The sequence below is a fragment of the Notamacropus eugenii genome, chromosome 7 (assembly GCF_028372415.1).
Source record: "Notamacropus eugenii isolate mMacEug1 chromosome 7, mMacEug1.pri_v2, whole genome shotgun sequence".
In the NCBI taxonomy this organism is placed as follows: Eukaryota; Metazoa; Chordata; class Mammalia; order Diprotodontia; family Macropodidae; genus Notamacropus; species Notamacropus eugenii.
In genome coordinates this window covers 53,018,582-53,032,520 of record NC_092878.1, presented here as the reverse complement: position 1 = coordinate 53,032,520, position 13,939 = coordinate 53,018,582, and the positions used below count along the sequence as shown (strand labels likewise).

General features: G+C 41.7%; 1 protein-coding gene across 2 annotated transcripts in view; it reads left to right on the top strand.

The window, feature by feature from the left end:
• SORD (sorbitol dehydrogenase) overlaps positions 1-13,939 on the top strand; it is a 56,643-nt gene that overhangs the window by 23,388 nt on the left and 19,316 nt on the right. For both annotated transcript variants that reach the window (XM_072625537.1, XM_072625538.1), the window contains 3 exons: positions 2,254-2,287; positions 7,829-7,993; positions 12,516-12,675. In XM_072625537.1, the coding sequence (XP_072481638.1) occupies positions 2,254-2,287; positions 7,829-7,993; positions 12,516-12,675 (359 nt within the window). The remainder of the gene's footprint in view (positions 1-2,253; positions 2,288-7,828; positions 7,994-12,515; positions 12,676-13,939) is intronic.

Here is a 13,939-nt window from a genome sequence, read left to right as displayed (position 1 = left end):
GACCATTTCAAGGAATTTTTTATTTGAACTGATCGAAAGGACCGAGCTGTGTAGGTGAGGAACTCCTGCCAATGCAGACGGGTGCTGAAGAGGTTAAGTGATAGGTGTAGGCCCATGTGTTTCAGAGATGGGATTTATTTTCTTGATTTGAGACCAGCTGTCTATCTACTACTTCAGGTTGCCTCCCAAACCTTTTAAAACGTTCTATAAATGTTTTAATAAATCATCATTACCCTAGTTCACTAAGGTGGCCCCAAATCCTATCACTTCCTTTAAAATTTCAGATGCTAAAGTGTGGCCTGGATATTCTGGAAGATAAAGGGCGGAATAAACATTAGCTCTCTGCACATGTGCACTTAATCTACAGGGGTGTTAAAACAGGAAGCCTTTTCCAGTCTTTTAAAATCTTAGTATCTTTTTTTGAAACTCCCCCCAATTTATCCTGTATGTATCTTGTTTGTATTTAGTTGTGATATCCTCCATTAGACCACTGAGAGTAACGACTTGTTGTTTTTTGGTTTTCCCCATTTTTTTAAATCCCCAGGCTTTGTCACAGTGCCTGGCACATAGTAGGCACTTCATACATGCCAGTTGATGGACTGACTGAGTTAGATGGTGGGGTCTGATCTTTTTCTATTTTTTATTTCTGTTCAAGAGAGAAGGTGCCCCATGGAATTCATTACAGAGATCAAACAAATAAATAACTTGACTGTCTAGGAATATATTTTTTCCTAAAGGGAGGGACCTGGGCTGAAGAAGACCCTGGGGCAATTGCAAGGATTGTTCCTGCTAGAGATAGCTGAAATCCCCAGAGTTGTGAGAGGGAGAAGGCTGAGGGGAGGAGGTGAACAGAGAAAACACGTGCACTTACCTGATTCCCCTGAGCCCCAGGCAATTTGCTGAAGTGGGTGGAAGAGACATTGGTATTTGGAACTTCTCTCATCAGCCCCTCCTGTGCCTTTCCCTACAACTAGGGTTGGACTGCCCCAGAGAGCTATCTAGGTGTTTTCTCCTCTGTGGTTTAGTTGGCACTTCTCCAGGTGGCCAGGGTAGCCCTCTGTCTGAAATTCCAGGACCCAGTGACTTTGATGTCACCATCTTGGGGTTACCTGAAAACTTAATGAGCCTGCTGTGGATGTTGTTCACAGGTCAATCATCCCGTTATTCAAGAAACCAGGGATTCAATAGCTGAACAGAGCTTTCCAGAGTGTTGCTACTTTATCCCCCCAGACTGACTTTGAGTCATTGATAACTACTTGTGCATTGTGACATTTGAACACATTGGGCATCCATCCAACAGTAATGTCATCTTAAGAGCTGCCTGCCTCTCACGGAAAGAAATGGTTTAGTGAGAGTAGTATCGGTGGTAGATTTAGAGCCAGATAGGGCCTCAAAGGTCATCTTGTCTGATCCCTTCTTTTTTCCAGATGAGGAAAATGAGACTCAGAGAAGTTAAATGATTTACCCAAGGCTACACAGGTGGGATAATGTGATCATAAACTGAGAAGGATCCCTAGAGATCAGTCCAACTCTATTTTTTAAATGAATTTTATTTATTTTCAGTATTCTACAATCACAACTTAGATTATTATTTTTCCCTCCCTCCCCCCTACCTTCCCCCTCCCTTCCTGAGACGACATACAATTTTATGTAGGTTCTACCCATATATTCCTATTAAATACATTTTCACTATAGTCAATGCTGTGTGGAAGAATTAAAATGAATGGGGGAAATCGTATAACAAACCAAAACCTAATACACAAAAAATGATCTGCTGTATTCTGCGACTGAATTCCATAGTTCTTTCTCTGGACGTGGAAGGCATTTTGCCTTAAGCAACTCTATTTTTCAAAGAAGAAAAACAAAGCCGAAGGTCACTCAGTAGTTAAGTGTCAGATTGAGGATTCAAATCCAGCCTTCTTTGCATTGTACCACTAATTTTAGACAGAAACATGGAAAAAATGTTCACAGTAGCAACAGAGGCAGTATGGTAAAGTAGGTAGGACACTGAATTTGGAATCAGGAAAATGCTTATTCAAATACTCCTTTGGACTTTTAGTAGTTATGTGATTGGTCCGTGAGCCTCAATTTCCTTATCTGTAAAATGGGGATAATAATTTCTAGCTCACAGGGTTGTAGTGAGGACCAAATGTACGTAGGACACTTTGAAGCACTGCCTTCAATGTGAGTTACTATTATTCTTACCCTCATGACAATGAACACTGAATATGTTGTATTTTTTTTTTCCTTTAGGAAAACTATCCAATTCATGAACCAGGCCCAAATGGTAAGTCTCAAGCAGTATTTCTCTCCTGTTGTTCTGCCCGTAGATGACCACGTGGATCATTCTCTTCTCTCATTACCTACTTCCCTTAACTTTTGCCAGCCTATTATCCCATTGTACAGAGTGTGGATGGATGAGTTTGTAGTGGATAGAGTGCTGAGTCTGGAATTGGGAAGACCTGAGTTCAAATACAGTCTCAGATACTTACCAGCTGTGTGACCCTGGGCAAGTCTAACTGCCTTAGCTTTCTGATCTCTGCAATGAGGACAGTAGCACCATCTACTTCCCAGGATGGTTGGTGAAGATCAAATGAGATAATAATTGATTGTAAAGCACTTTAGCAGAGTGCAGTGTCTGGCACTAGTAAATGCTATATGTAAATGTAAGCTGCTATGATGGTGATGATGACGCTACCCAGAAAGGAAAGAACAGTGACAGATGAGCAAAAGGGACCATCTTGGAGGATCGGTCTTTTCCAAAGGAGTTCTGTGTGATGAAGGCAAACTTGACATAAAGGAGAGAGAGCTGGCCTTGGAGTCGAGGCTGAGGTTGAGGCCAGGCTCAGATGCATCCTGGGGCCGGGATCCTGGGCCAGGAGATGTAATTCTCAATGCCCTAAACATTTCTCTGCTAATGTAAATTGCAGGGGAGGTACTGATCTGCTGTGGTTGAGATAGAGTTCCTTTATCCAAGAGTTCCCTATGCCCCAAAAAGCCTGAAGGCAAATTGAACTCTTTTAAACTCACAATTCCGGGATTAGTTAATTAAATTATTTTGCTCAGCAGACTTTAAAAAGAAATAAGAGAAATAAAAAAAGAACTGAGTAGAGGAGTTTGAAAGAAGGGAATTCAACGTATTTTTCACATAATTGGAAATGAGAGGCTTAAGATGTTTTCTCTTCCTCTATTTCCTTCTCAAAGAACATAATTTTTTAAAAAGTGACTGTCACTAAATTGACCTTCACCCATATGGGGCACCTTTGTGTCTGGGATGTCCTTATCCTATGTCCAGGATAGCCTTATAGGGGTTGACTTATAAGGGCAGCCAGTAAGGGACATCTTTCTCAACCCCTAAAGCACATTAAAGTGTATATCAAAGTGATACAGGATAAAGTCCAAAAAATACAGTAAGCTGGTTTGCCAAGAAGGGAGGGAGGCCCATGCTTTTGCCCTACTTTCCTTTGTAGATATATGTTAGGTTGCTGGGCAGATCTTCCCCTTGCCTCTCCTTGCCCTACAAACCTCAAACTCAAGTACATTAAAAAAAACTTTTATTTCCCAACAGCTGCATGCAGTGTAATGTAGTGTATAGAGAGCTGACCCCAGAACCAGGAAGACCTAGGTTCAGATTCTGTGTCTGACTCATCTTCCCTCTGTGACTCTGAGTGAGTCACTCTCAGGTTTCCAGGGAACTCTCCAAGACTGCACATTGCCCAGAAGATGTCGGTCAGCATTGGTAAAGAGGGTTCCTCACCTGGGGCACTTTCCATTTATAAAATCACATGGCTAATAAAAAAAAAAAACAAAGCTACATACACACACATGCAGAAGATTCTACCCTTCAAGAAGTTTATAATTTACTCTTTCCTTTTGGAGAGGGATCTTGAAAACTTTCTGTTGAAACTCCTGCTTTTCAGTCCCCAATTACTGGAGTATTCCTATATTCCGGAGATTAGGGATGACTCAAGAACTGGGAAGGCTTTATTGCCTTATCAGACGAATGAGCAGCCTTCACACGACAGTGATCTTTGGTACTTACAAGTGTTTTGGGCTTTTGGGTTTTGTTGATATATGATAAGTAGAGGAAGATGACATGGCTTCCAAAGAAATGTGTTCAAAGGTTTTTATGGTGTTTGGTTGGCAAGGTAAATATTTGTTCGTTTGTTCAGTTGTGTCTGACCCTTCGTGAACCATGAACAATAGCACGCCAGTGCTCTCCAGAGGGTTTTTTGGAAAGATCCTGGAGCGGTTTAAGGCAAACAGAGGTTAAGTGACTTGCCCAGAGTCACACAGCTAGTGAATGTCTGAGGCTGAATTGAACTTAGGTCTTTCGGATTCCAGGCTCAGTGCTCTCATCTCCTTAGCCACTGTGTGTGTGTGTGTGTGTGTGTGTGTGTGTGTGTGTGTGTGTGTGTGTGTGTGTGTGTGTGTGTGTGTGTGTGTGTGTGTGTGTCTGTCTGTGTGTGTGTGTGTGTGTGTGTGTGTCTGTCTGTCTGTCTGTGTGTGTCTGTGTGTGTTATTGTGGTGAACACCAGAGGAGACCCCAATGACCTAAAGGTTAAGGGACCTGATTTATACCCCGGAAATACCTTGGGGCAAGGAAGGCCTGGCATATTCTCTTTTCTTTATTAAAAGAGATGATTTTCCTAGAGCAGTATTCAGGTCTCACTATTTCCTTGCCATACCTATTTTTGTCTTATTTATGGGTTTTGATATTGAAGGGTTTAATAAGCTGGCATGTTTTGGGTGCATTTATGTGTCTGGGGAATTTTTCAACCTGGGTTCTTTGAGAGCAATTTTATGTGAGCAGCCAAACTGAAAGGAAAATAAATTTATTAGCACGCTAAGGAAGACTGTTTGCTCATAGGAGTTTTGGCTTTTAGCCTTAGATTTGGTTTATAGGTTGTTTTAGGCTTCCTTGGGGTACCCAGTTAGGACCATTTTGTAGCATTTGGATGGACTAATGAGATACAGTCTGTCCCTATAGTAAAGTTAGCTTGGAAGTCAAGTCCCTAGTTACCAGTTGGGTACTATGTGGGTTGAGGACATACCTTATATAGCAAGGTTTTGTGTATTCAGCATAAGCAGGTCAGATTTTGTTAATTAGTTACCAACAGAATGGAGGTAATTCAGTCATATCTCCCATTCTGGTAACAGTTTTTTTCCCTCCAAAACATTTTTTCTTTGAAGAATTTTTTGATTAAGGGGGATGGTGCCTAGGTGAGATGCCACTTTCTGCCTTTGGTTGTTAGCCCCTCTGTAGAGAGTTGAGCTTTCCGTCTTGCAGTTACCATCCATGTACTCATTTGTGTCAGTCAGTAAGCATTTATTGAGTGCCTACTATGTGCCAGGCACTGTGCTGTTATACTGGGGATACAAAGAAAGACCAAAGACAGTCTCTTTTTGGATGGAGCTCACAGTCTAATGGGAGAGACAACATGCAAACAACTATGTGTCAACACTTTTTATGCAGGATCAATTAGAGGTAATCACCAGAGAGAAAGGACTGGCATTTAAGAGGGATCAGGCCATGTAGAATGTGGAATTTTAACTGGGACCTGAAGGAAGCCAGGAAGTGGGATGAGGAGGGCCAGACAGCAGTCCAGGCTTGAGTGTACTCTGGATAGGATGGAAGCTCTTATAGCATCACCATTGAGGAAAGTAAGTGGGGAAGGCAGAGCATGACATTGTGGAAAAGTCTGGTGGCATTTGGAGGGACAGGACCTCGATCTGAATTCTGAATCTGCCATATGCAGTGTGACTTTGAATAAGTCCTGTATGTTCTCTGATCAGAGTTTAGGTAAGATGAAAGGGTTGGAGGATGGTCCCTATGGTCCTTTCCAGCTCTAAAACTGAGTTTTTCACACATAGTAGGCCCTTAGTAAATGTTTGCTGAATTGAGCTGAGAAAAACCAAGACATTTTTGGGAAGGGACAAGGTCAAAAGAGAGAATAGAATAAAGGGGGGGAACAGGATAGGATGGAGGGCAATATAGTTAGTCTTACACAGCATGACTATTATGGAAGTCTTTTGCAAAACTACACATATATAGTCTGTATTGAATTGCTTGCCTTCTCAGTGGGGATGGGTGGGGAGGGAGGGAGGGAGAGAAGTTGGAATTCAAAGTATTTGAAACAAATGTTGAGAATTGTTATTGCTTATAACTGGGAAATAAGAAATACAGGTAATGGGGCATAGAAATCTATCTTACCTACAAGCAAAGAGAGAAGATGGGGATAAGGGAAGGGTGGGGTGTGATAGAAGGGAGGGCACATGAAGGGAAGGGGTAATCAGAATGCAAGGTGTTATGGGGTGGGGGAGGGGGTGAGATGGGGAGAAAAAATTGGAACTCAGAATTTTGTGGAAATGAATATCGTAATCTAAAAATAAATTAATTAAATAGAGAGAGATGTGTTTGGATGGGTAAAAAAAGTTCAGCCACACCCAGCCCATTCTTGTAATTTGTGGTGTTTCTGTTCACTTAAGGAGATTCCGCAGTACAAAGCAGAGGTTCTTCCTTTCTCTTCTTCCAGTATCCTCAGAATAAGCCAGAGCTTTTCTTTGGGAGAGTTTTTTGTAATGTATATATGTTTTACTTTAATCCTAACATGAGGCATTTCATAGGCATTTCGTAACCTAATTTTTCCCAAAATTAAAACAAGAACATTAATAAAGCTGTAGACCCTCATTAATTCAAACTAATTAGAGAGAAAAGTAGTCAGAATTAGTGGAGGGTTTGAATCACAAAGTATTTTTTTTTAAAGAAATATCATTTTATTACTTTTAAGTAGAGATAGTAACTCACATTAATGGCTCACAGAAGGGAGCTAAGTAGGGCACCTGCCAAATGTGATGGAGAGATAAGGAATGCTGATAATTACCACATTAATTGTTTGAAAGCAATTGCTTACTGGCACATAGTTCCTTCCCTTAAGTCATTTAAACCTTTCCCTTAGCATGTTCAGTTAATTTTCTTTTACAGACTCCCTCCGCATTCGAGAAATTTTATTGGGGTGTGTGTGTGTGTGTGTGTGTGTGTGTGTGTGTGTGTGTGTGTGTGTGTGTGTGAATTTGGGCAAAAAGAAGGTCCTTAAATCTTGACTGATTATATTTAAGGACTCTACTTTGAAGTGCTTTCTACTCTGTAGCCAAAACATCGTGCCTATTTCTCAAACTATCCTCAAATGGAAATTCGGTGAATTAATCAGTGAATAACAATTTATTAGGTTTCTACATGTACCAGGCCCCAGTGTGGAGACCAAAATGAATCAAGTCCCTACCCTCAAGGAGTTTGTTGGGCAGAAAACGTGTACATATATTCAATTCAATACATTTATTTAGTGCTGACTGTATGCCAGGCACTATGCTAAGTACTGGTGATACCAAAAAGAAAAAAAGGAGGGGCTAGAGTTCTGGGCCTGGAGTCAGGAAAACTCTTCCTGAGTTCAAATCTGGTCTCAGATACTTAATAGCTATGTGACCCTGGGCAAGTCCCTTAACTCTGTTTGCCTCAGTTTCCTCATCTATAAAATGAGCTGGAGAAGGAGATGACAAACCATTCTGGTATCCTTGCCAAAAAACTCCACATGAGGTCACAAAGAGCCAGACAGGACTGAACAGCAACAACGCTGTCAAGAAGCTTTCAAGCTAATGAATTTACAAGTAAATACACTTACAAAATAAATACTTAAGGTAAAAATTGGGGGGTGGATGGGTTGGGAAGGGCATGAATATCAGGAAGATAGAGGAAAGGCTTGAAAACCCTTAAGAAGAAAGTCTCATACATTTTATAGTTTTTCGTGTGTCTTCTTTTCCTTTTCCCTAGAGGTGATGCTGAGAATGCATTCGGTTGGAATCTGCGGCTCTGATGTCCACTACTGGAAGCATGGTCGGATTGGAGACTTTGTGGTTAAAAAGCCAATGGTGCTGGGACATGAAGCCTCTGGAACTGTGGTGAAGGTGGGAGCACTGGTAAAGAACCTTCTCCCAGGTGAGCAGAGTCCTTTTCCAATCAATGAGTAACTGTTTGGGGAGTCTTATTGGCTCACAGATCTGAAAGGGACCTCACTAGGGAGGTCATTTTGCTTCACCCCCTCCTTTTACTGATGAAAAGGAAACAAGGCCTTGCGTAACGTTCACAGAATCATAGGGTCATAGATCTATGACTGAAAGAGACCCCAGCATTTAGGTCAACCCCATTATTTTATAGACAAGCAAACTGAGGACTCAAGTCTGTATAACTTACTCAAAGTGTCCCATGCAGTGAAGACCGAGGATTGTAGCTCACGTTCTTTGTGTCCAAGTCCCAGGCTCTTTCTCCTACACCAGGCTGTCTGCCAGTGCTTCTCCCGTGCCCAGGAACCAGGGATTAGACAGTAGAAGGACCTTCCAACTCCTCTGGAGTACACTTAACTGAGGGAAAGAAATCTTTCCAGTAGGATTCTGGTACTGTCTCTAGGATGTCTTGTTATAGCTGTTGGCTTTGATTAATGTTCTGTTTTGTTGTCAAAGACGCCTCTACAAAATCGTATGGTAGAAACTGTTGTTGGATTCTACCCCTTCATCACACGCTCAGCTCATTCCAGGAGGTTCCTGGAGTCAAATTAAGCATGTATAGAAGTTGACCAAAGCAGGTAGATGGTGATTGGACACCTGAAGATGTTAGAGCTCTGTCTGATGTATCAAAGTCATATCATGTGATTGGCAAAAAACTCCCCAGTGTAGCCTGAGTCTGACTAAAATGGAATTGGGAAATATTTAACAAAATGAATAAAAATAAAATAAACCATAGATAATGTGGTTTTCTAAGTCAGTTTGCAGCCCTCAGAGATCAGTTTCTATCTGAGTTGGACACCACTGGTGTCGGTCATCTGGGAATGTTCCCTGAGGAGGGTCTGCTTTCATATTAGTGATTATCAATTACCTCATCAATCAACAAATTTTTTTTAAGCACCTACTAAGTGTCAGGCACTGGTTATTTGTAAGGCAGTGATAGAGGGGAAATTCATTGAATTTGGAGTCAGGAAGCCTGAGTTTCAATCCCAGTTCAGTTTCTTACTACCTTTATGACCTTGGGTAAGTAACTCCTTCCTCAGTTTCCTCATCTGTAAAATAAGGGGAGTCACACTAAATGATTTTTGAAGTCTCTTCTTATGGTTCTATGAATTACTTGGCAGGATTACTGCAAGGGAATTGCACAAAGGTTTGCCTATCATAGCAACAGATTTTGTTACTTCTTAATTACAAGATAAAGGTCTGAACCTGAGCTACGGTTATGTTTTTTTATTATTGATGTAACTTTATGTTGATGTAAAAACCTTTTATTGATAATATATAATATCTATAAAATCTATCAACATATGTATTTATTGATAGGTATACATATATACATTTATATAACTTTTTACTTCTATAACAACAAGAAATGTTCAGTACTGTTTCCAGCATCCTCTTGACATATTTCTAGTCTAGCTGGAGAGATAAAACATTTGTACGCTTACCTGTCTATATACACGTTTCTTGGTGTATATATGTGTACATTTCATTGTTTAGTCATTCAGTCATGAACGACTCTTAAAGAGTTCTGAGCGGCAGTGGGTTATGCCAATTGCGTGTCCCCACTAAGTTTGTCATCAATATGATGAGCCCCTGGGAGTAGGGGAGCACTAGGGTACTAGTGAAGGAAGGGTGGATTGGAGATGCAGGCTAGAAATGAGGCATGTCAGAGCTTTCATATAGATCAGTGGTGGGGCTGACTGATGAATAACCCCGACACATTCAGCCTGGGTGAGATGTATTATACATGGGAGGTTTGAGTGTTGTGTATATGCACGTATAGAAACACACATACATGCATTTGTATACATATACATGCATGCATGTGTATATGTGTGTATGTATATCTGTCTACTACATACATAATTGTTTGCAGGATGTCTCCCAATTAGAATGTGAGGTTCTTGAGGGCCTTTGTTTTGGCCTTTCTTTGTTATCCGCAGAGCTTAGCACAGTGCCTGACAAAGAGGAGGTGCTTAATAAGTGCTCACTGATCTGACTTGATTGATCTAGACTCTTCCTGTCCTAAATAAGGGACCCCCAAACTCTTTCTGGGGCCCACGGGAAGGTGAGTGAATTAAACTGTTAAGAATTTAATTCAGTCATCTTAACTGGATAATTTGTCCCCATTTTCCTGTTGAGGGCTGCGTTTATCAGGCCATTCCTAAACTATGTATTGTTGATTGCTGTCTGTCCAGACTTGGCTTGTAGGTCTTTCCTCGGAATTATATCATGAGGCTTCATATTATGCCTTTTGTGGGCAGATTCTGTTTGGCTGCTCTATAGTTCTGGGCAGCCAAAAAGGGAGGTTTCACATGGGAGTTATGCAGCCTGGAGCTCTGGCAGGAGGCCTGCCTCCCTCGGGGTTTTCTGGCCTATCATCTGATTGGGTGCTGTGAGTCACACCCTAAGTTCAGTTGGGGTTTAATTCTACTTGATTTTGTGCGTATCTTTGTTAGTGGACAATAATACCCGTGACAACAAACTTACCTCCTCCCGCTCTCAGATGACTGATTATCCATTTGGCAGATTAATATATAATTTGGAGTCCTTTTTCACCTTACTGTTCTCACCTGCTCAGCCCAGCTCTGGTCACTAAACAGTTGTCCTGGGTTGGGAAGGGGGTTAGGATTGGTCACTGGATGGAGTGCAGTTGTGTTTTTAATCTGCTCTAAAGCCAAATACAAATAGCATCTGGATTTTCTTTTCCTTTCAATCATACGTGCCTCACTCTTGCCCTCCATTAGCACAGACAGGAGATCCTACTAATGAGCAAGGATAATTAGGATCATGAGATTTCAGAGCCAGACTTAGAGTTGGAAGGGACCACATCTAGTTCAACCCCTTCACTTCATAGAGAAACTGAGGTTCAGAGGCAAATAGCTTAAGCAAGCAATCCCTTAATGACTTGCCTAAGGTCACATGGGTAATAAGCAATCAGAAAACATTTATTAAACTCTTACTATACACTAGGCCCAGTGCTAAATAAGCATTAGTAAATGGCAGAATTTGAATTTGAATTCAGGTCCTGAAACTCCAAAAGGGTCAATGGCTAGGTGGCATAGAGGATAGAATATTTGAGTTCAGATCTAGTCTCTTGACACTTACTAGCTGTATGACTCTAGGTAAATCTGGAAAATCTTTTAACCTCCATTTTCCTCAACTGTAAAATGGGGACAAGGGACAGCGAGGTGGTGCCATAGTGCACAGCGTGCCATGCCAGGAGTCAGGAATACTCTTCTTCCTGAGTTCAAATGTGCCCCCAGACACTTACTAGCTATGTGACTTTGGGCAAGTCACTTAATCATGTTTGCCTCTGTTTCCTCATCTGTAAAATGAACTGGAGAAGGAAATGGCAAACCACTCCTGTATCTCTGCCAAGAAAACCCCCAATGGGGTCACTGAGAGTTGATTGTGACTGAAAAATGACTCAACAGCAACTACAGAATGGGGATAAAAATAGCCCTTCCCTTCCAGGGTTGTTGTGAGGATCAGATGAGATAACGTTGCACAGTACCTGGCACATAGTAGCTGCTTAATAAGTCCGTCCTTCCTTTCCTTCCACTGTACCATGGTGCCTCCCACGCAGTCTTGAAGATAATGTAATCTAGCCTCCTTATTTTATAGATGAAGAAACTGAGACCATAGAGGTGATTTCCTTAGCCAAGTCTCATGACCTCTTTGGGCCTCAGTTTTCCTATCTATATAACAAGACGGGGGGAGTATATTAGGTTTCATTGGAGGTCCCATCTAGCTCATGACCTGAGATGTCAGTGTCACACAGTAGTAATTTGGAAAGCCACTTTGCAGAACCGTGGTCTCAGGTTCTCTTATGACCAGTCTGAGGCTCTTTCCATTGTACCCCAGTTTTTGTGGCTGCATGTCTTAAGTGACTTTATCCCTTGTTTTCAAGACAAGCAACCCATAAACTTCAGGCCCCTGATATCACCATTATTTCATTGAGGGAGGGCTACCCTGTCTTTTGAATAGGAAGGGCCATTGAACCTGCCTTGGTCATGTATCAGCTTGGTGGCAGTCTTGGGGTCCTGTTGGGGTCCTCTTTGTTAGTTGGTGAAAGGCATGCCAGCTGCATTTTTGCAGAAATCAACAAAAGGCCTCTCTTTCCTATGGAAGATGACTGCGTCCCAAATTCACTGAGGGCATGAATCCGTGGTGGGATTTCTTTGACTTTCTTAGGTTGAACTTAATGACAAAGATGCCCTACAGCCCCCAGGGGAGATGCAGTCTAGGTTTTCTCTTTGTAGTGCCTGCTGATGAATATTCATCCCTGCACAACATCTGTGTCTGCTGCTTAGCCCCAGTAACCAGCCATAGACTGTCTCCTTCTGATCACAGAGAACAAAGAATCAAGAGCAAGGCGCCAGGGGCCCATGTTTCAGCTGGAGCTGCCACTCACTACCTCTGTGTGTTGAAGGCTGATTGTTTTCTTCTTCCAGGTGACAGGGTTGCCATTGAGCCAGGGGTTCCCCGAGACGTTGATGAATTTTGCAAGATTGGCAAGTACAATCTGTCCCCCACCATCTTTTTCTGTGCTACGCCCCCTGATGATGGGAACCTCTGCAGGTTTTACAATCACAACGCGGATTTCTGCTACAAGTTAGTACCACTTACACCTTAAAGACTTCACTAGTCCTCCACGTAACAGAAATCTCATGACTTGCCCTTGTGTTTTGTTGGAGAGGTAGGAGCAGAGAATGAGAGAAGATCATCGTTTATCATCTGTTTGGATATTCTTCCAAGATCTCCTGTGAGGTCTTTCCCCAATCCCCCAACACAATTTCTACCATGTTTTTGACATTCTGGTAAGAATGCTCTCCCTGCTAGCAACAGGGCAGAACTGTCTCCCTCACCCCCACCTCATCAGGGGAGGGTCCCATTGGTGTAATCACAACACACATTGGTTGTACTTTTATCTGGTTTTCCACAGCACCTTTGCTTTCAAGTAGAAAATAGTGGCAGAAATCACTCCCTTTCTAGGAAGGAATTCAATTACAGTGCTTGATAAGAATTTAGTCATAGTTTATATTTTATTGACAAGATGATTTCTGGTAAAACGATCTGAAAAAAATTCTTATTCAAAACATGTTCCTTGTAATATGAGGAGTAAGTCAAGTTGTCCTGTATATCAGTGGACTGAGGGTGATACCGAGAGACTGGGTTCAGGACATTAATTGAAAACCAGTGGACAGAGAACTTTAAGACTAGGAAAGTTTGAAAAAAATTTTATTTACCACTACGACATCCACTACTATAAGAAATAAGTGTTTGCTTAAAAATAAACCAAAATGAGGCTTGCTCTACTCATCAGAGAACAGATTTTTCCAGAACTAGAAGAGACTTTCGGACTTATTCTAGCCCTCTCCTTTTATAGCTAAAGAAACTGAAGGCCATTCAGGTGCAGTGGTTTGCCCAGGGGTCTTGGATTTGGGTCTCTGAACTGCTAGAACAGTAATCACATTTAGTGCCAACACTGACTCTTTGCTCAACTTTCCATGTTTTCAAGGCCCCAGCCTCATTTGGGTAAGGCTTGTTTATGGAATTCATCCCAAACAAAAGTAAGTTGCTATTGACCTCTTAGAAGCCCTCTATTCCAGCTCTGAAATTCCTCAGTTGTCTAATTTGAGTGTTAGCCATGGGCACAGTCCTGTAGACCTGAATTTGAGTCCCCCACAGAGCAGCCTCTAAAGCTACAAATCTCTTTACATGTTTTACATCAACAGCTTCACCTTGCTGTAGGAGAAAATAGTTTATGTGTGCAGAGACCATGAAACCTAAAAGAAATGTGACATGTGACAAGAGGCCCCTAAATAAGTAGAGGCTGCTTCCTGCAAGAGCTGATGCTTTTTCTAGACGTTGTTCA